The 21,409-nt window shown below is 62.3% G+C and overlaps 2 protein-coding genes across 3 annotated transcripts in view; both read right to left on the reverse strand.

Annotated features, from left to right (window-relative positions):
* Positions 1-30: 30 nt before the first annotated feature.
* Positions 31-17,596, reverse strand: ARHGAP45 (Rho GTPase activating protein 45). 2 transcript variants are annotated; one of them, XM_032178903.2, is made up of 22 exons: positions 17,254-17,596; positions 16,010-16,340; positions 11,889-12,032; positions 11,585-11,669; positions 11,429-11,501; positions 11,160-11,226; positions 10,932-11,069; positions 10,783-10,847; positions 10,466-10,576; positions 10,311-10,391; positions 7,209-7,397; positions 5,387-5,524; positions 5,109-5,299; positions 4,848-4,972; positions 4,685-4,762; positions 4,446-4,550; positions 4,172-4,344; positions 3,533-3,721; positions 3,310-3,447; positions 2,168-2,394; positions 1,881-2,091; positions 31-481 (listed from the first exon to the last, which is right to left on the reverse strand). In XM_032178903.2, the coding sequence occupies exons 1-22, from the start codon at positions 17,341-17,343 to the stop codon at positions 302-304; spliced, it is 3,129 nt and encodes a 1,042-aa protein (XP_032034794.1). In that variant the 5' UTR covers positions 17,344-17,596; the 3' UTR covers positions 31-301. The 2 variants fall into 2 exon arrangements, with proteins under 2 accessions (XP_032034794.1, XP_032034793.1); XM_032178902.2 differs by lacking the exon at positions 17,254-17,596 and adding an exon at positions 17,075-17,251.
* Positions 17,597-19,177: 1,581 nt separating this feature from the next.
* The window catches only part of ABCA7 (ATP binding cassette subfamily A member 7), a 22,474-nt gene continuing 20,242 nt past the window's right edge, over positions 19,178-21,409 (reverse strand). The window contains exons 37-41 of the mRNA XM_058428136.1: positions 21,033-21,167; positions 20,848-20,951; positions 20,459-20,551; positions 19,558-19,798; positions 19,178-19,459 (exon numbers count right to left, since the gene is read on the reverse strand). Of these exons, the coding sequence (XP_058284119.1) occupies positions 19,304-19,459; positions 19,558-19,798; positions 20,459-20,551; positions 20,848-20,951; positions 21,033-21,167 (729 nt within the window). The 3' untranslated portion in view covers positions 19,178-19,303. The remainder of the gene's footprint in view (positions 19,460-19,557; positions 19,799-20,458; positions 20,552-20,847; positions 20,952-21,032; positions 21,168-21,409) is intronic.

The raw sequence follows: 21,409 nt of genomic DNA on the forward strand, positions 1-21,409 counted from the left end.
GCTGGACCCACCTGGGTCAAACCCCGAGCCCCACGTCCTTCTCTAGAAAAAGGTGCTCCTGCAGGAAAGGCACTTAGCCAGGCCCAGTGCCTGGTGCACCTGGAGCCTTACACTGCATCAGCCCCACGTTCATGTCACCGGTTTCTGAGAGTGGGGTAGGCACCTCAAAAGGCACTGCCTTGCCTGTTTTTGCAGCCGGTTAAAGGAAAATGAATGAGTAGCTCATGGGTGTGGTCTCCGTGGCAGACGAAATCCACAGAATGTGCTGCACCGTGGACCCTGCCATGTGTGCACAACTAGGTCATGGCACCTGCGCCCATGGGTGGTACACCCCAGCCTCCCTTGGGGCCATTCGGGCAGCCACACACTCACCTCTGCACCCGTCCTCCGCTGCCTCCTGCAGGGGGTAGACCACCCCCTCACCCGCCTCCAGGTATGGCACCTGGACGACTACCTCGGCTCGCTGGTTGGATGACTCGTCCTGCAGGGGCAGAAAGGAAGTCAAGGAGGGGCCAGGGCTCCATTTTCCATGTTACAAATTAACAAACCCACCCACACAGCCCGTAACAGCTACTGACACCCACTGCTGCCCAGGCTGTGACCACACTGGCCATTCCCACGAGGTATACAGGACGGGCATTTCTGAAAGTCCACTCCTCTCGCCACCCACGGCTGCTCCTGTCCCCAACCCATCTGTTGTTTCTCCCGAAAGCTCCTTCAAGAGGAGCACAGGATGGAAAGGCCGTGCCCAGCACAGACACCGTCGGAGCTGTGGGCCCCACTGTCCTGAGGCAGCACCCCAGGCAGTCTGTCCTCAGCCAAGAGCAAACCCGAGAAACTGTAGCCCCTAAACAGCCAGGGAAGATGGATTGAAAAAAATACGAGACACCGGGTGCAGTGGCTCACACCTGTAATTCCAGCACTTCAGGAGGCCAAGGGGGGTGCGGATCACGTGAGGTCAGCAGTTCGAGACCAGCCTGGCCAACAAAGTGATACCCCATCTCTTGAAAATACAAAAATTAGGCCGGGCGCGGTGGCTCACGCTTGTAATCCCAGCACTTTGGGAGGCCGAGGCGGGCGGATCACGAGGTCAGGAGATCGAGACCACGGTGAAACTCCATCTCTACTAAAAATACAAAAAAAATTAGCCGGGCGTGGTGGTGGGCGCCTGTAGTCCCAGCTACTCGGAGAGGCTGAGGCAGGAGAATGGCGTGAACCCGGGAGGCGGAGCTTGCAGTGAGCCGAGATTGCGCCACTGCACTCCAGCCTGGGCGACAGAGCGAGACTCCGTCTCAAAAAAAAAAAAAAAAAAAGAAAATACAAAAATTAGCCGGGCGTGGTGGCCGGCGCCTGTAGTCCCAGCTACACGGGAGACTGAAGCAGGAGAATCACTTGAACCTGGGAAGCGGAGGTTGGGGTGGGCTGAGATTGCCCCACTGCACTCCAGCCTGGGCAACAGGAGCGAAACTACAATTCCCAGAAAAGAAAATCTGAAGCGGGTAATTGACCTCGCAGCGGAGTGCAGTGGCAGCTCGGGCGGGCTGTGGACACCCGGGCCAGCGTGGAGCTTGTGGCTGCAGGCAGCACCGGGATGGGAAACGGGGAAGGAAGCTGGGGCTGAAGGGTGAGGCCCAAGGCCAGCCCCAAGGGAGAGTGGAGGGGCGGCCGCAGAGCCTTTGCACCTCTGCCAGTTCAATGCAGACCTCGCTGAGTTCTTTGCATAAAAGACACAAAAAGACAGAGGCCTCCCGAACAGCCCTGTCCAAACCAAATTATCTCCCTGTGGTTCCTTGGGCTTCATCCCACAATGACTGTCCCCAGCAGCGCCCCCTCCTCCCCAAGCCCCGAGTGGACAGCCCTGGTCAGGCCCACACCCTCACCTGGCCCCCGGGGGTCTCCTCCGGCTCCTCCTCGAAGACCAGGCCGTAGTGGACGATGAGAGTCTCGATGACGCGGGCCTGGTGAGGGTAATCCACCAGGGAGGAGAGGGACACGGTGGCCTCGGTGGGCCGTGGCCGAAGCAGCGTGGGCCCGAACACGATGCCCAGGTTCCCGGGGGTCATCTTGTTGTCCTGCTCCACCTCCACGATCCTGCGGGGTGGGCAGGGGCCAGGTGCTGAGCGGCTCCCGGGACCCCGCGCCCTCCACCCCATATGCGGGGACTCACCTGCGTAGGTGCCGCAGCAGGTACTGCAGCGAGGCCCGGTTCTCAGGCGGCAGGTCCCGCAGGAGCTCCCGCAGCCGACCTGCCATGGCCACCGCCACTGCCTCGCTCTCCGAGCCGTCCTGCCGGCCCCGGGACGCCGCCTTGGCCTCGGCCTCTGCCTTCAGGCTGTCCTTGGCCAGCCCTACGAGCTCGTGGTAGAGGCGGAAGGAGATGAGCGGCTCGGGCAGCTGTGCAGAGTCAAGGGTCAGCAGCTGTTGGTGGGCCGGGCCCAGCCGCCACGTGCCTGCCACGCCCCCAGCCTCAGCCCCCCCCCCCACCACCAAGCACTGGCCACGCCCCACCGGGCTCGGGTTCCACCCAGAGCAGCCTCAGTCCCCTTTCCCAGCCCAGCATGAGCCCTGCCCCTCCGACCCGGGCCACGCCCCCATCCCCACTCCCTTTCTCGCTCTGGCCACGCCCATCCCGCCCAGTAAGTACCCCAACGAGCTCCGGTTGTACTCAGCATAGTCTGACCCCTTCCCCACCACCTGCGAAGTGCTGGTCCCACCCCATCCCAGCCCAGCTCCGCCCTTCCCCAGACATGACCACGCCCCTAGCCCCAGTCCGGCCCTTCCCCGGGGATGACCACGCCCCTGGCCCCAGCCCCGCCTCTGCCAAGGCCTGGTCACAGTCACCCTGCCTCAGCCTCGCCCCACCAAGCCCAGGCCCCACCCCCAGCCCTGCACTTGTCTAACCTCAGCCCCGCCCCTAGCCTCATACGGGTCCCTGCCAAGCACTGAACATGTCCGTCCTGCTCTGACCACGCCCCACCGAGCCCCGGCCCCGCCCCCGCCCCCCCCCCAGCATAGCGTCAGGTGTGCTTCTGCCGCGGCCACACCCCTGCCACGTGCTGACCAAGCCCCACCCCGCCCCTCCTGTCCCAATCCGTGCCTCCGCACAGAACTGGCCCCGCCCCGCTCCTACCGTGACCACGCCCCCAGCCTCAGTCCTGCCCTGCCCTGCCAGGCACTGTCCCGCCCACCCTGTCCTCCCCAGGCCCCGCTTGCGCCAGTCTTGCTCCAGCTCCCGGACCCCCACCCCACCTCCTCCTGCCTGGCTGCGCCCCTTCCAGGCTCTGCCTGGCCACCGCCGGTGGGTCTCACCTGACGCAGGTAGAGCTTGAGGACGTTGCTGATGTCGTGGGGCGACGCCTGCGACAGCTCGACCAGCTCCTTGCCGTTCTCGAAGGCCTGGCACAGCTTCTCCACGCGTGTCTTTACCCCATTGACCCGGTAGATGCCCTGCGGGAGCCCGGGGGTGGGCAGGCCCATCAGCCTCGGCCCACGCCCGCCTCCTCGCTGGGAGCCGCCTCCTCCCCCGCCTCACCTTGGTGCGCAGCGCCCGCCGCTCGATCTCGCAGACGCACTTCTTGACGATGAAGGGCACGCCGTCGGGGGCGCTGCGGGCCGCGTAGCTGAAGTCCTGGCCGAACAGCTGCAGGCGGCCCTGCAGCTTCTTGTGCCCGCACTGTATGGCCAGCGTCTCCAGACATTTCTTGTGGCAGGCCAGGCAGCACTGGGGGCGGCCAGAGTGAGTGAGCCCAGCCCCGGGGCGCCCAGCTCAGCGCAGCCCACAGCGGCTCCACCCCACCTCCCCGGGGCCGCTCACAACCCCCACAGGGCAGCTTCTGCAAACACAAGCTGGACAGTGGCTGGTGGCTTCCACCCCAGGGGTGATCCCGCCTGCCACTCTGGCCTCCTCTCCTTCCCGCCCTTTGGTTTTCTGGCCACAGCCGCAGGGCTCTTCACCCTCCAGGTCTACCCCCTGCCTCGCTGCCTCAGAGAGCCAACCCTGCCCCCCAAAACTAAAAGAGCCCACCCCACCCTCTCCGTTTGCTGCCTTCCAAAGGCGCCCGACTGCGCCCTGCTCTGGGCCGGACCTTCCTGAGGGCACGCAGGCTGGCGGTGCCGGGCACCCCAAAGGCTCCCAAAGGCTCCCAGCTGTCCGTCGGGGCATCCCACTCACCTCCTCACACTCAGCACCCTGGAAGTAGACATAGCTGTTGCACTCGCGGCACTTGGCGGGCGTGCGGAGCTTCCGGAGCCGGTGAGTACGGGCCGCCTTGGACAGCCCCTCGTGGCGGAACGGTCCACTGGGCACGGCCACCGGCAGCTCAGGGGTCATGCCGTTGAGGTCAGCTGCGGGCAGCACAGGCAGCCGGTGTCACCAAGGCAGGTTAGGGCCAGGCCCATAGACTGTGTCCAAATCCCCCTCTCCAGCCCCGTCAGGGGACCCTCACCCTGCTCAAAGGCTGAAGCCCCGGCTCCACCCTCTGGGTCCACCAGCTCCTCCGTGGACGACATGGTACCACTGGATGACGTCCGCTCGAACTTCTTAAAGTCTCCTGGGCGGGAATCAGGGCCGTTCAGACTCCCCGAGCCAGGGGGGCCCCCTCCATCACCCCGGTGCGTGATGAAACCCTGAGGCCCAGGAGAGGCGGCAGCTCCACACCCCAGCCCGCCAGAGAGCCCCCCTCACCTGCGCCAGGGCCGGGGTCCAGCCCACAGTCCGAGGTCGAGAGCGGCCATGACTTGTGAACCTGGTGTCCTCGCCCGGCTGGAGAAAGAGGCGTCTCTGGTGAAGGGCCCAGGTGGGCCGCAGGGAGCCAGCGTCCACCCCTGGGCCCTGGCCGGACACTCACCCCTGTGCTCCTTGGCAGGTGCGCCCTCAATGCACCCGCCTTCTTCTGGGGGGCTCCCAGCAGCCTCGGGCCCCCCCACATCACTCACGTTGAAGCTGCTCTTCCGGGTACGCATGACGGGGGACCTAGTGAAAGAAACCGGGAAAAGGAGGGGTGGTGATGGGGGGCAAGACAGCTTCATCTTCATGCCCCCGACAGAGGGAAGCCCGGCTCCCAGGCAGGGCCTTGCGTGCAGGGGACAGGGCGGCTGGGTGGCGGTACCAGGCGTTGGCGGAGACGTGGGGCTCAAAGTCGTAGTGCACATCGGGCTCCTGGTCCCGCTGCAGCTGGCGCACGTGGGAGGCGTACTGCTGGCCCGGGTCATACAGCTTGCTGCTCTCACACAGCATCTGGAAGTGCACGGGCAGCGGCGCCGTCTGCATATGCATCATCTGGTAGTAGGAGATCGTGGCCTGCGGGCGGCACCGGAGAGCGGAGGGGTCAGGGGGAGGCCGCCCTGTCCACCATCCCCGCCTGGGCGGCCGGAGCACCCCACGCACCGACTTGATGGTCTGGTCGCTCTGCCGGATGACCTCCTGGATCTGCCGCAGCGCCGTCACCTTGGTATCCTCCAGCTCCTGCTTCTGCGTCTTCGCGTCGGCCACGCAGGTGCGGTAGGTGGCCATAGCTTCCTCCGCCTGCGGTGGGGGCGGGGCACACAGAGGGAGGCCTCAGCCTGGGGTGCAGGACTCAGACAGAAACCTCAGGGAGGCCGGGCTCACGCCTGTCATCCCAGCGCCTCGGGAGGCCACAGTGGGAGACTTGCTTGAGGCCAGGAGTTCGAGACTAGCCTGAGCAACATGGTGAGACACCCCCCCCATCTTTTTTTTTTTTTTGAGATGGAGTCTCGCTCTGTAGCCCAGGCTGGAGTGCAGTGGTATGATCTTGGCTCACTGCAACTTCCACCTACTGGGTTCAAGCAATTCTCCTGCCTCAGCCTCCCAAGTAACTGGGATTACAGGTGCCCCCCCCACCACCACACCCGGCTAATTTTCTGTAATTTTAGTAGAGATGGGGTTTCACCATGTTGGCCAGGCTGGTCTGGAACTCCTGACCTCATATGATCTGCCTGTCTCAGCCTCCCAAAGGGCTGGGATTACAGGTGTGAGCCACCGCACCCAGCCTGAGACCCCATCTTTATAAAGAATTTTGTTTTTTTTTTTGAGATGGAGTCTCCCTCTGTCGCCCAGGCTGGAGTGCAGTGGCGTGATCTCGGCTCACTGCAAGCTCCACCTCCCGGGTTCATGCCATTCTCCTGCCTCAGACTCCCAAGTAGCTGGGACTACAGGCGCCCCCCACTACACCCAGCTAATTTTTTGTATTTTTAGTAGAGACGGGGTTTCACCGTGTTAGCCAGGATGGTCTTGATCTCCTGACCTTGTGATCCGCCCGCCTCGGCCTCCCAAAGTGCTGGGATTACAGGCATGAGCCACCATGCCCGGCCAAGAATTTTTTTTAAATTAGCTGGGTGTGGCAGCGCACGACTGTGGTCCCGGCTACTCTAGAGGCTGAGGCGAGAGGATTGCTTGAGCCTGGGAGGTGGAGGCTGCAATGAGCCATGATCATGCTGCTACACTCCAGCCTGGGTGACAGAACAAGACACTGTCTCAAAAATAATAATAATTTAAAAATCGGTGCCGGGTGTGGTGGCTCACGCCTGTAATCCCAGCACTTTGGGAGGCCGAAGTGGGTGGATCACGAGGTCAGGAGTTTGAGACCAACCTGGCCAAGATGGTGAAACTCTGTGTCTACTAAAAATACAAAAAAAATTAGCTGGGCCTGGTGGCAGGTGCCTGTAATCTCAGCTACTTGGGTGGCTGAGGCAGAGAACTGTGTGAACCTGGGAGGCGGAGGTTGCAGTGAGATCTCACCACTGCACTCCAGCCTGGGTAACAGAATGAGACTCTGTCTCAAAAAAACAAACCGGCCGGGTGCGGTGGCTCACGCCTGTAATCCCAGCACTTTGGGAGGCGGAGGTGAGTGGATCACGAGGTCAGGAGATTGAGACCATCCTGGCTAACATGGCGAAACCCCGTCTCTACTAAAAATAGAAAAAATTCACCGGGCGTGGTGGCGGGCGCCTGTAGTCCCAGCTACTCAGGAGGCTGAGGCAGGAGAATGGCGTGAACTTGGGAGATGGAGCTTGCAGTGAGCCGAGATCGCGCCACTGCACTCCCGTCTGGGTGACACAGCTAGACTCCGTCTCAAAAACAAACAAAAAACCAAAAAAACAAAAAGAAAGGCCTGGAGGTGGTAAATGTCACACCAAGCATTGGACCTCCTCCTCCAGGGACCTCCAGCCCTGCCTCCACCCGCCCTCACCTTGTTCTTGGCCTCGTCCTCCAGCCGCCGCCGCTTGTCCAGGGTCTTGGTGGCCGTGCTGCCCGCTCCCGGCGCGGTGCCAGCCTGCTCCTCCTCCGCCTTGGCCACGAGGAAGCGAGCCTTGTCGTGGTCCTCGCAGCGCTGCATGTAACCCTGCTTGGCCTTGCGCAGGTTGGACTCCGCCTCTTGCTGTGGGTGTGGGAGTCAGGACGCCAGTTCCAACCCCATCCTCGGATGGGACTCAGTCTCCCCAGCTCCTCCTTTCCTCCCCACCCCCATCTCTCTCACCAAGACCCCATGGCCCAGCTGGGCATGCAGAGGACCCTGCACAACAATCAGCAACGGAAGAACAGGAGGAGTGGCCGGGTGCGGTGGCTCTGTAATCCCAGCACTTTGGGAGGCCGAGGCAGGCGGATCATTTGAGGTCAGGAGTTTGAGACCAGCCTGGCCAACATAGTGAAACCCCATATCTACCCAAGATTTAAAAAATTAGCCGGGTGTTGTGGTGCACGCCTGTAATCCCAGCTACTCGGGAGGCTGAGGCACAAGAATAGCAAATAGCTTGAACCCAGGAGGCGAAGGTTGCAGTGAGCCGAGATCGCACCACTGCACTCCAGCCTGGGCAACAGAGATTCCAGCTCAAAAGAAAGAAAATAACGGGAGGAGGCACCCGTAACAGGACCCTCGGAGAAATGGGTGTCCTGTGTGCCCACTCTGCAGCCTGGGAAGCTGAGGCGCAGCTAAGCTCTGAACAGAAGCTCAAATGGCAGCCTCTGCAGACACCCACACCAACCCCCACGGGAGCAGGCCAGCATCTCCAGGCTCTGTTGCTTTCACTTCCCTCCTCACAGACGAGAACAGAGAAGCCGCCCAGGCAGGAAGCCGGGCGCCCACAGGTTGGCAGGAAGAGCACTTAGTCAAGAACCTGTGGGCTGGGGGCCACACCTCACAACCTGCACCCTCAGATTCACAGGCAAACAGACGGACTCATCCAGTTACCAGGAGACCGCCAGGCGCCATGGGTCACACCTGTAATCCCAGTGCTTTGGGAGGCCGAGGCAGGAGGATCACTTGAGGCCAGGAGTTAGAGACCAGCCTGGTCAACATAGTGAGACCCCATCTCTACAAAAAAATTTAAAAATTTAGCCAGACGTGGTGGCGCACACCTGTGGTCCTAGCTACTCGAGACCAGCCTGGCCAACATGATGAAACCCCATCTCTACCAAAAATATCAAAATTAGCCGAGCACGGTGGCTTACGCCTATAATTCCAGCACTTTGGGAGGCCAAGGTGGGTGGATCACCTGAGGTCAGGAGATCGAGACCAGCCTGGCCAAGGTGGTGAAACCCCATCTCTACTAAAAATACAAAAATTTGCCAGGCGTGGTGGCTGGCGCCTGTAATCCCAGCTACTTGGGAGGCTGAGGCAGAAGAATCGCTTGAGCCCAGGAGATGGAGGTTGTAGTGAGCTGAGATCGAGCCACTGCACTCCAGCCTGGGTGACAGAGTGAGACTCTATCTCAAAAACAAACAAAAAAAGAGTACTACTAACAATCACAGGTTTCTACCTGGCAAAATAGGCCACGGGTAAAAATCAAAAGTCAAACAGTAAATTGTGGGAGGGGGATGAGAGGAGTCTAAAACTCCCAAGATTAAGGCCTAAGTTCTGTAATATGTAAAAAGCTCTGGCAAATCAATAATAAGCCACTGTCCAGTGCAAAGTAAGAAAGGATAAGAACTGAAGGTTCACAGAAGAGGAAAAGCAGGGCTGTGGCCTGGGAGGGTAGCTCATACACGCATGCCCCTTGACCCAGCAGTTCTATTTTGGGCACTGATCCCAGATAAACCCTCAGGCATCCTTGAGACAGGGGCACAAGCTTGTCATAGCAATGGTGTTCGTAACAGCAACGGCTCAGCCACTCCCAAAATGTCCATGAAAGAACCTACTCAATCTCCCCAGCTGAGCCCTGCAGAGCCAAAAAAAGGGGTTCAGGCTGCTTCATGCTGACTGATATGGGGTAAGCCTCTCTATACGGAGGTGAGGATAAAAATCAGGAGCAGAACAGGGCATGAGGTGAGCTGTCCTCGCGTGTACAAAAGAGGGCAGATATGTGTTGGCCGGTATGTGCTGGAAGGAGCTAGGAGGGTGCGTTTCATCACAGACCCTCTTAACACAGCTAAAAAGCAAACAAAAACTGGGCAACAGTGAGTATACCAAAAACACAAAAAAATGAACTGGGTGTGATGGCCGGTGCCTGTAGACGCAGGAACTCAGGAGGCTGAGGTGGGATGATCATTGCAGCCCAAGAAGTCAAGTCTGCAGTGAGGTATGTTTGCGTCACTGCAGTCCAGCCTGGGTGACAGAGCGAGACCCTATCTCAAAACAAACAAACAAAAAGGCGCCAGCGTCTTTGAAATAACCCAAAAGCGAAGTGAGAAGAGAATACAGGTAGGAGGCCGGGTATAGTGGCTCACGTCTGTCATCCCAGCACTTTGGGAGGCCGACACCGGTGGATCAACTGACGTCAGGAGTTCGAGACCAGCCTGACCACTATGGTGAAACCCCGTCTCTACTAAAAATACAAAAATTAGCCAGGTGTAGTGGCGTGCTTCTGTAATCCCAGCTACTCGGGAGGCTGAGACAGGAGAATTGTTTGAACCAGGGAGATGGAGGTTGCAGTGAAAGCCGAGATGGTGCCATGGCCCTCCAGCCTGCAGCCTGGGCGACAGAGCGAGACTCCGTATCAGAAAAAAAAAAAAAAAAAGAAGAATACATGCAGGAACATAGCGCTTTCCCAGTTCTGAGAGACCATCGGTCTCCCTCAACCCGGAGGCCTGTTGCCTACAACCGAGAGAGGCACGGCTTCTCCCCATTTCTGCAGGGACAGCAGTGAGCGCCGGGCTCCTGGGTCCTTCCAGGCAGAGCTGGGGGCGATGGGGCTGGAGCATCTCCGACCCGGTTTGGGGCTCAACCTGCGAGGCCGCACATGCGCAGGAGGCCGGGGAGTGTGCGGAGCTCGCCGCAGGGTCCCCGCTATGGGGCTGGGGCTATGGCTGGGACTGCGCCGCGCCGAGGCCCGCTGCCCGCCCCCGTCCTCCTCACCAGCTTCCTCTGGGCGCGGTGCCAGGCCTCCTTGATCTCCTTCCTGCGCTTCTCGTGCTCAAGCCGCCGCAGGGTCAGGGGCTGGGGCGAGACGGGCCGTGAGTGGGTACCCTGGCGACACCCCCGCCCAGCCCGCCCTCCCAGGCACCACGCACCTGCATGAAGGTCTGGGTCTGCAAGGTGCCCACCGCCTGCACCATGCCGTGGCCGAACTCCAGGTCCTGCTCCAGGGCCAGCGAGTAGATGGACAGCAGCGGCATGTGGGGCTGTGGGTGGGGCACCGGGTCACTGGGTGGGGAGGGATGGAGGCAGGGCAGCCCCAGCACCCCCAGCCACCAGCTCCCTGGTCCCTGCAGCCACCCCCCTTAATGTAGAGGGGCAGCCCCTGCTCTTGGTCCCTGGGCCCTTGAAATGGGGCTGAGACTCACACCCGGGCCCAGGGACCCCCGCCCCATGCCCGCGGGGCCCCCACCTCCTGCATGACGCTCTGTCTGCAGTTGTGAGCGATCTTCTGCAGGCCCTTGGCAAACTCCATCTCTGCGGGCCGGAGAGGGGTGTGAGACGCTGGGACGAGGCCTTCCCAGCTCACCCAGAACCCCTTCCTGGGACCCCAGCTCTCACCCAGCGTCGTCCGCTTCTCCAGGTAGCTGATAAGGTCCTTCATGTACTTGGCCATGTTCTTGGCGTACAGGAGTGCGGCATCCACGCCCCCCTCACAGCGCTGCAGCAGCACGTCCACCTCCTCGGCGGGCAGGCAGCCTGCAGGGAAAGGGGGGCCTGCTCAGCCTGGCCCGACCCCCGCAATGGCCCATCCCTCAAATGCCTGCCTGCCGCTGGGTGGGGGCTTACCTGCGTCACAGTCATCGAGGCTGGGAGGGGTGCCCTCACTGCCTGGTCCATACAGGCTTTCCATGGACTGTAGGACGGAGACGCGGGTGAGACCAGCCCCATGCGGGGCCCTGCGCAGTGCCCACGCTTCAGGTGACGGTTGCTGCCCCCCCCCAGAGAGGTAAACCAAGGCACACAGGGGAAGCAGGGTGACTGACCAGGCCCTGCAGACCTGAACCCGGCTGGCCTCCAGAAGTTGGGCACAGGTGGCCCTGGCCCACCCCACTCACCTGGCTCGAGTCCCCAGGAGGCACTGCTAGGAGGGTGCTGCTGTCCACTTCACCCATGAGGAACTCGGACACTCTGCAGGGCCAGCGGGGTCACCATCGAGAGACACCCAGGCCCCCCATGCTCCCTTGCCCTGCCCCACAGGCTCCCACACTCACGTGCTACTGAAGGCCACAGCAATCGTCTCCAGGGCCTTCTCAAACTCCTGTTTCTCCAGATCATTGTTGCTCTCGTAATGGAAGGCTGGGAAGCAGAGATAAGGACAAGTAAGGAGGTGGGCCCACTCTGGGAGGTGACCATCCCTGCAAGAACTGACCAGAGCCCTTAACCCAGGGGGAACAGCAGGGAGCTGTTGTGCCTGTCTAACTCCTATGCATCCTTCAAAACCCACTTCAAACATCCTCTCCTCCAGGATGCCCTTCTAGGCAGAGAGCCCTTGCAGTCCTGTTCCAGCAGGCTGACCTTTGACTTTGGCAATGAGGGTGCCGGCTGCCGTGAGCGTCTCCACGGTGTTCAGCAGCGGGTACTTGGAGATGATCTGACGCATGACACGCAGGGCCTCACCCAGGCACTCGTGGGCCAGCGGGCGGCGGGCCTCAAGGAGGTCTGCTGGGCAGAGTCGGAGTGAGCAGTGGGGTGGGGCCCGGTCCCAGGGAAAGTCTGTCCACCTCCTCCCTCTTCAGAACTCCTGTTCCCAGATAGGGAAACTGAGGCAGAGGTAGGAGAGGGCAGATGCCTGGGGCTCATTTCAAGACTGCGGGGAGGGCACTGTCCCTCCCTGGGCTGCCGGCCAGATCAGCAAAGGCCAGACCTTGGCCTAGGCATTCTCTGCTGCTCAGAACACTTTTCCTGTCCCTCCAGAAAGCAAACTGCCTCTTGTCCTTCAAGCTACAGTCCTGCAGCCCCTTCCTCCATGCAGCCCACCAGGCCCCTTCCCTAACCCGTCAGGACTGCTCAAAGCCTTGTCCAGGTCTCTCTCCGCCCTTCCTACCTGAGTGAGGAAACTGAGGCATAGAGAGGGGAAGCCATTTCTCAACAATCACACAGCTTTTCAATCTACACTAGCTCTGAAGGCATGAGAACGCCAGGCAGAGGGATCCTGCCTGGCTTTATCTCCAGGGCAATAGGGAGCCATAGAAGGTGTTAGAACAGAGGAGGGTGGTGGTCAGATCTGACTGTTAGAACCTGGCTTTCACTGCCCTCCTCAGCCAGGGGCGGTGGCTTACACCTGGGACCCCAGGACTTTGGGTGGCTGAGGCAGGAGGACGGGTTGAGCCCAGGAATTCAAGACCAGCCTGTGCAATACAGTGAGACCCAGTATCAAAAAAAAAAAGCAGAGAGGGCCAAGCACGGTGGCTCATGCCTGTAATCCCAGCACTTGGGGACGCAGGCAGATCACTTGAGGTCAGGAGTTCCAGACCATCCTGGCCAACATGGTGAAACCCTGCCTCTACTAAAAATACAAAAAGTAGCGGCGTGGTGGCACTCCCCTGTAAATCCGGCTACTCGGGAGGCCGAGGCAGGAGAATCGCTTGAAGCTGGGAGGTGGAGGTTGCAGTGAGCCGAGATCGCGCCACTGCACTCCAGACTGGGTGACAGAGTGAGACTCCTCCATCTCAAAAAGAAAGAAAGGAAAGAAAATAAAGAAAGAAAAGGTAAGAAAAGAAAAGAAGGAAAGAAAGAAGAAAAAAGCAGAGTACAGGCGAAACACCGAGAGCCAGGCACACACCATGTAGTGGAAACAAACCCACGGAATTCGTAGGAGGGGAAAGGTGCCCGGGAGGACAGAGGCCAGCGGGAGGGGCAGCTTTGACGCCTGACTGTACCGCTCAGAGGATGCCCCAAATACGAAATGAAATCTGAAAAAGTAAGTGCCCCGTCCCTTTCGGCACCGAAGACCCCAGGTGAATGTCACCTCCGGGAAGAGCCCGCCCGAGTCACCCGCCAGAGATTCCCCCCGGCGGCCGCCGCCGGGCCTGAGACCCCGGACCGGAGCATGTCTTCGCTGCTGGATGCGAGGCGGACTCCGGGAATGGGATTGGGGCTCCAGGAGCTCCAGGAAGCGCTGGGAGGCCCCGACCACGCCCCTTCTCGGGACCTTCCTGCCGGGCACCCCGCACTCCGCGCGCGCGGCCGGCGCCTAGATCCCCGCTGTCCCCGCACACCCCCCACCCGGGAAGCCGGCCGGCGCGACCTCTGCGCAGCGCAGGGATGCCCAGGTGCGCACGGCCAGGTCAGGCGCGCGGCAGCCGCTGCTCCCCCACCGCGGGCGGCAAACGGCCCGAGCGCCACGTGGTCCCGGACGCGGGGGCACCCAGCGCCCCGCACCTGTCCCCTCACCTCGGGGGCCCGCCGGGCAGCGCACGGGGCCCTCGTCCAGCACCGGGTGCGCCGTCCCGCAGATACACATGGCGCAGCCGTCGGGACGCGGAGACCGCGAGCGCGTGGGGCCTGGCAGCTGACCGATGGGGGTCTCCGGTGGCCAAACCGGCTCCGGCCGGTCAGGAGGCCCCGCCCCCGCGAGGGAAACCCCGCCCTGGGGTCCCGTTCGCCCCAGTCTGGGTCCTTCCTTACCCGCAGAGCTTCGAGGTGGGGAGGGTCGAGGACGGGCAGGGAAACTGAGGCCCAGACCTGAAGCCCGGGAACAAGGAAGCCCGGGAAGAGTCGGGGTGGCAGCGTCCATGTGGGTCTCCTCCTAGCTGCCTGCACGCGGGTCCCCAAGCTGCGGGGTGGACCCCACAACCATCGCTGCATGCAGGTGGCCCCATTTTTATAGATAAGTCACCTGACACCTAGAGAGGGAAGGGGCTCGCCAGGGTCTCAGCAGCTGAGAAGCATCGGGACTAGAGCCCACATCCTAGCCGCCAGGGTCTTCTCTGGCCTGGGGCGGCCCCGAGACGCACCGAAGGCGCCCCCAGCCGGGCGCGGTAGATCAGGCCTGTTATCCCAGCACTTTGGGAGGCGGAGGCGGGAGAATGGTTTTTAGCTCGGGAATTCTAGACCAGCCTGCGCAATATGGGGAGACCCCAGTCTCTACAAAAACTACAAAAACTGGCCGGGCGCGATGGCTCACGCCTGTAATCCTGGCACTTTGGGAGGCCGAGGTGGGTGGATCACTTGAGGTCAGGAGTTCAAGACCAGCCTGGCCAATATGGTGAAAGCCCATCTCTACTAAAAATACAAAAATTAGCCAGGTGTGGTGGCACGCACCTGTAGCCCCAGCTACTCGGGAGCCTGAGGCAGAAGAATCACTTGAACCTGAGAGAGGGAGGTTGCAGTGAGCCGAGATCGCACCACTGCACTCCAGCCTGGGTGACAGAGCAAGATTCCATCTCACCATCTCAAATAAAATAAATAAAATGAGTCCGGTGCAGGGGCTCACGCCTGTAGTCTCAGGTACTCGGGAGGCAGAGGTGGGAGGATGGCTTGAGCCCAGGAGTGCAAGGTTACAGTGAGCCTCGATCACACCACTGCACTCCAGCCTGGGTAACAGAGCAAGACTCTGTATCAAAAAAAAAGTGCCCCGCCCTGGCTGGCCCGGTTCAGACCTCCTGCAGGAGCCTGGGAGCTGAGCCCCGCCCAGGCCAGGCCTCCAAGGAAGCGCCAGGATCGGAAAGGAACAGAGATTAGGGTTTCCCCAGGAAACCAGCCTAGCCCCCGCCCCTGGGACCAGATAACCCGGGGACTCCCACTCCTCCCAGTGGGGACCGGGCCTTCCCCAACTAGCGCCCTGAAGGTGCAGAGGCCACTCCACCACTTGAGGTCCAGTCCTGGCTCTGCCCTGCTCTGGCTGGGTGAGCCAGGGGTCAGGGACTCACTAGAGACTCAGTTTCGTCATCTGTAAAATGGGTGGCTGCCGGGAGCAGATCAGAGCGCCTGGCATGACCCTGGCACTGTGGTTTCTGGGAGGAGCCAGGGGCTGAAGGCAGCACATGAGGTGCCCGCCTGGGCTGCCAGGGACAAACAGGAAGCAGATGAAAATAACTCGGCAGGAAGCAGGGCTGTCAGCAGCCGCGTGGAGGGGAAAACGGAACTGCCGGCCTGCAGGCCGCTGGGTCCCAGCACCTCCAGCCGCCTGATGCCCCCATCCTACCCCTCGCCCCTTGCCTCCTGAATCTCTCTCCACCCAGACCTCAGCCAACCCCCAGTTTGCTTTGTTCCAAGACACAGATCTGGCCCCATCTGTCCCGTGCTCTAACACCTTCTACGGCTCCCCATTGCCCTTCTGCCTGGCGTTGTCATGCCTTCATCCTACACCAGCGGCACCCCACACCTTGGCCCCCAAATGCATTCTCTGTTTCCATGTTTCTGAGCCTGTGCATGGGACATTTCCTCTGCCTTTCCCTCCTAACTGTCATCAGATCCTTTAAAATAAATAAAGTGGGCACCCTCTTGAGCCAGTGTACGCTCAGGGACTCCCCTCACCAAACTCCTACACATCCCTCAGAGCCTTAGCTGTCATGGCCTCTTCCACACAACCCTCCCTGCCATTCCCTTCTGAGCCTCCCCAAGTCCCTCCCTCCATCTTCCCTCGGGTCTGGCTCTGCCTTCCACCCAGGCCTCCGTGTCCCCGTGGCTCTCACCGTCACGCAACACACACTCCTTCAGTTTCTCAAGGCCCTCAGCAAAGCGGGCCACGTCCGCCAGCAGATGGGAGATGTCCTCGACGACGTCCGGGCCGGCACCCTCGGTGGGCAGCTCGCCCGGGCTGGCGGCTGTCAGTGGGCTCCGGTGGCTCCGGCCCAGTGTCCAGGAGGCAGCACCCGACAGCGGGAAGCCAGCCGCACTGGCGTGGCGGCTCAGGCTGGTGGGCCGCTTGAGGGTCCCTGTGGCCTTGACGCCGGAGGACGCAGCGGGCGGCTCCAGGCTTGGTCCGGGGAACACGGCGTCAGCCCCATCCTTCCTGGGCAGCTCCTTGGGCAGGTCCGAGGGGAGCTCGTTAAAGGGATTTTCCGGCCTGGACACTGCCTCAGTTTCCCCAGAAATGAAGTGGGGCTGTGGAGGGCCATCATCATGCTGATCCCACAGGGGTCAAAGGCCAGAGGTCACAGGGCCGAGATTTGGTACTGTACCCCCCCACCTGTTACCCAACATCCTCTTCCCTAGAGCTTTCACAAACAACGGTCCTGCCCAAACCACAGCCGGGGCGGGGCCTGAGGGGAGGGGAGGAGGGGGGTCCCCACTTCCTGGTGGGGGTGGGGAGGGTCCTCAGCACTTCAAGCCCCCCTCAGGCTCCCACAACGCAGCTACTTTAACTGAAGACACTTCTGACTATGTCTGTACCCTAAAGGTCCGTGGATCCCCAGAGCCTATGGGCAGCCTCAGGCCTTGTAGACATGCCGGACCCCCAAGCTTTGTAGACCCCCCCAGCTCTGTAGACACCCCAGGCCTGGAGACACTCCCCAGCCTCTAAACCTGGTGGATCCCGTTAGCGGATCTGCTGCCTGGTCAACCTTCAACCCAATGGCCAGGCCACAGCCCTCCCATCTCAACGGCTCCCAGAGCCCCCAGATTGCCTAAGCCCCCAACCTGCAGCGGCCCAAACACAACATTGTCCCGACCCGGCACCCTCCCTTCCTGCTCCCAGGGTCCCGCGGCCAGCCCTGGATGGAGTGGAGGGAGGCGGCCACCACTCCCAGGGTCCCTACCGTGAGCTGAACGCCGGGGTCCCGGCCTCTCTGCTGTGGCCCCTGCCGTCCCGCCCGGTAGGGGCTGTAGCTGGCACGAGCCCCCAGCCGCCGCCCCAGCATGGGCCCCGAGCACAGGGCGGGTCCCTGTCCCCCTGCGGCCCGGTGTCAGCTCCAGGTCTCACCCGGGCTCCACTCACCCCCGAGGGCTGCGGGCTGGGGCTTCCCGCGCGGTTCTTTTTCGAGATGGAAGGGGTTTTCATGAGCTCTCGTTTCTTCCTGGAGAACATGATGGGGCCCCGGCCGGGAGCCCCAGGGGGCGGGCTGGGTCAGGCGGGCTGGGGGTCTCAGCGCTGCAGCTCCCGGCGCTGGCCGCTTCGGGACCACATTGTCGCCGGCCACCCCCTCCCCAGCTGTCAGGCACACGTGACAGGCCCGGCCGTCACTGGCGGGCCCTCCCCGCAACAGGAAAAGGCTTCGAAAAGGCGGCGACGCGGCCTCGCCCCCGACCCTTCCCGGCCTCAGCCTGCGGCTCTGCGGAGTGGGCGCGAAGGTGAGGTCGCAGGCCCCGCCCCCAGCCCCGGGCCGCGCCCCCCGCTTCCGCTTTCGGGAGCTCGGAGCCGCGCCGCTCGCGGGATGGGACTGGAAGCCGCTGCCTGACGCTGGCGGGCACAGGGCGGCCGACTGCAGGGCTCTGACCCTCACTCCCGGACGCGAGTGGGCGTGCACAGACACATGTGCACGATGACACGCAGAGACCTGGACCACCACACGTGCTCAGACCCCACCAAGCTCCCGGAGCCTTGCCCTCAGACCCCAGACACACGCACAGGCCGAAGCTGCGCCCCTACAGCCCCCTTTTCCCTGAAGGCAAGCCCCCGCTCCACCTCCTCTCCTGCACACCCTAGGGCGTGGCCGGGCCCCAGCAGGGCCGGGCAGAGTAGGGTCACCCCCATCACCCGCCCTGCAGCCCCGTGAGGTGGGCCAGGTCAAAGACAGGCGGGGAAACTGAGGCCCAGAACCGAAACCCTGGGGACAAAGCCGTCCAGGAAGTCAGAACAGCCCAGGTTACGGCGCCCCGTCCGTCTAGGCCCCCACGTCCACCTGCTCCTGGGCTGCCTGCACAGGGGTCCCTGTCGTGTGGTGTGGACCCCACCATCGGCAGAATATGCTGAGGACACCTGGTTACCTCTCAGCAGCCCTGTGGGCCTTATCATGTTGCCCCAGACCTGCCCTTAGCTAAGGTCCCCAGCCCCGCCTCCCATGCTGCATTCCAGTGACTCTGGACCACCGGACGTGCTGGGCAGCAGGGCGCAGGCACCCGTCGCTGATAACAGCCTGAGGCGGCGTTGGTCAAGAGCTGGGGCATCTGCAGACATACAGATCCCAGCCTCCCACCTTCCCCCAACCGCCACCCCCCAGTGTGAACTCTCTCCCCTCCCCAAGTCTCCCTGCTGTCCCCTTCCAGAACCCCACCCCCAATCCCAAAACCCCAACCTCTTTCCTTTTCCAAACTCCATTCCCACCTACCTCGGGTGGGAGGGGCAGATCTCCAGGGCACAGGACATGAAGGCCACAGCCACTTGCTCCAAGTCTGGCTCTCCAGGCCCGGGTCCAAGTGCAAACCCAGCCCAGCAGACCCTTGAGAACTCTTTGCCCCCGGCTCATGGCGCTGAGGGCCAGGATCAGAGGGTGAGGGTCAGCTGGATGTTGGATGGGCTTCTGGCCCGGCCAGGAGGCCTGTGCTCCAGGACACTGGGCTCCTCTAAGCTTCTCAGGACATTCCTGAGCCCTGACCTCATCCCCACTTTATGGCCAGGCACTTACAGGTACCGCCCTTAGGCGCCAGCCCCACGTGGGCATGCAGGGACGTGGGGATGGTGACCAGGCCCTTATGAGGCCCGCACTCACATCCCCAACTCCTGGGCTGGCCACAGAGGCATTTACAGCTGGGGTCCGGTCAGCTGCAGACACGCTCACACCTGTGTCCTACAAATCGCCACTTGGCCTATATGTGCACACTCAGCTTGCAGGGGGCCAGCCATATCCAGACACATGTGCAGGCAGCTGTATGGACATTTGTGCAGCCTGGCTCAAGGACACACATGCACACTGTTTCACCACCACGGCTTCTCTTTATTTTCTCCAGGACACCAGCCCCTCTGTGAGCCTGAGTCCAGGGCTCCTAGGAACTCTACCCTGCCCTCGCCATTCCCGGGGCCTCCCTGCGGCCCCACAGGGGAGGGAGGCTCAGAGCACAGTCTCGGCAGTGCTAGGGTCATCGAGGAACTGGCTGATGCGTTTGGGGTGCTGCAGGCCTGGCGCGGGGTCCACTCCCACTCCTGCCTCCTTCTGCTCCTGGGCGTCCTCGTCCTTCCCCTGGTCCTTGGAGAAGTACAAGAATACCTGGCGGTGGGCGGCCCAGAGGGGACAAGAGGGACGTTCAGCCCACGGTCCCGGCCCCCAGCCTGCCTCCCCCAGCCCGATCCCGGCGCCGTGATCACCTCCTCCAGCATCGTCTGGCTCACGGAAAAGTCCTCCACGCCGTGCTCTGCGCCGTGCACCGCCAGCTCTCCAAAGACGCGCGCCAGGGCGCAGCGCCCTCCTGGCGGCAGCTGGAAGCGCAGGCGGCCTCCATGTGCCTCGCGCAGCTCCGCCCCAGGGAACTCCGCCTCCACGAAGGCCGCTGCCGGCTGGGACCTTGCGGCGGGCACCCGCAGGGTCAGCGTGTGACCGGCCGCGAATCTGCAGTGAGTGGGGCCAGGGCTACCGGATCGGGCCTTTCCCAGGTCCCACCTCAGCTCACTCTCCAGCCCCGCCTCATACTTGTACTACGCTAGCGAACAAGTGGTGCTCCCACCTCAGTCCCCCGCGACCCCCTGCCCTCGTAGCTGAGACCACAGGCACACACCACCATGTACAGCTAATTTTTAAATTTTTTATAGAGATGGGGTCTCCCTAGGTTGCCCAGGCTGCTCTCGAAGCTATCACCCCACTTGAGTCCTCTTTTGGACACTCCTCTTTCGCCCTTGCACTCTACCCCCGCCCACACAATAAATACCCCCACCCCACTTTCCTATGGCACCGCCCACTAACCAGGCCCTCCCCTAACTCCACCCATCAACCCACCCTCACCTCTCTAGGCTGCACCTACTCCAACGCACACCTGATTATGTCTTCTAAATCCACCCAGAGCCCCCGGCTCACGCCTCCTGGTCCTGCGCCCCCAGGACACCCCAGCCTGTCTCGCCCCCTCAGTCACCCCTGCAGGCCAATCTAAAGCCTTGTCCATCTCTCCAGTTGGAGCCAAACTTTCCTCACCCGGCTCTACGTCTGGCCTCTCCCGTGAGCCCACCTACGTGCCCACCCTCACCCCACACCTGCCTGGAGGCCCCGCCCGCTCACCTGTCCTTGAGATGTTGCGGGCTGCCCAGGCAGCGGAACCGCCCATTCACCATGATGGCCAGGCGCGAGCAGAGCGCTTCACACTCCTCCATGCTGTCAGGACCCGGCACCACGAGCTTCGTGACGCCTGGGCCACCTGTGCCTGGCGCCACACTGCCTGCTTCCCCGGGCCTGGACCACCCTTCTGTGTGGACATCTCCCCACTCTTCCCCAGACCGTTCTGATCCGGGCGCCGCGTCCCACCTCCGTGTGTCCTTACACCCCGGGGCCTGGCGCCCTCGCCCCACTAGGGCCAGGACCCCCCCATCCCCTGTGGCCTTGTGCTTTGGGCTTTCTCTCCAGGCCTGGATCGCCTTAACCACAGCCCAGGGCATCCGGGCCCGGCCCACCTGTGGGAGGTGAGCATCACTGAACGGCCTTCCCGCACCACGGCCAAAAGGCTGTTCCAGAGGAAGCGCCGCGCGCTGGGGTCCATGCCGGTGGTCGGCTCGTCCTGGGGAGCACGGAACATCCCGTAAGCAAGGCCCCGCCTCCGTCGCAGGCCCCACCCCACCCAGGCACCGCCCCCACACACCAGAAACACCACGGCCGGGTCCCCAACCAGCGCCACGGCCGTCGCCAGCTTGCGTTTGTTCCCTCCGCTGTAGGTGCCTGCAGGCCGGTCTGCGTACCATGAGAGTCCCAGACGCGCCAGGCCCGAGCCAGCAGTCTGTGGGGTGGGGCCAGAGTGGGCATGGGGACTCATATTGATGAGTATGGGGCAGGGCCACAGTGTGGCGGGGCCAGCATTGAGTGTGGAGCAGGGGCACAATGGGCATGGGGCAGGGCAAATGTGAGAATGGGACAGAGCCATAGTGTGACGGGGGCAGCATGAGTATGGGGCGGGGCCATAGTGTGGGTGGAGCCAGCATGAGTATGGGGCGGGGCCATGGTGTGGGTGGAGCCAGCATG

The sequence above is a fragment of the Hylobates moloch genome, unplaced genomic scaffold (assembly GCF_009828535.3).
Source record: "Hylobates moloch isolate HMO894 unplaced genomic scaffold, HMol_V3 SCAFFOLD_15, whole genome shotgun sequence".
NCBI classification, from domain to species: Eukaryota; Metazoa; Chordata; class Mammalia; order Primates; family Hylobatidae; genus Hylobates; species Hylobates moloch.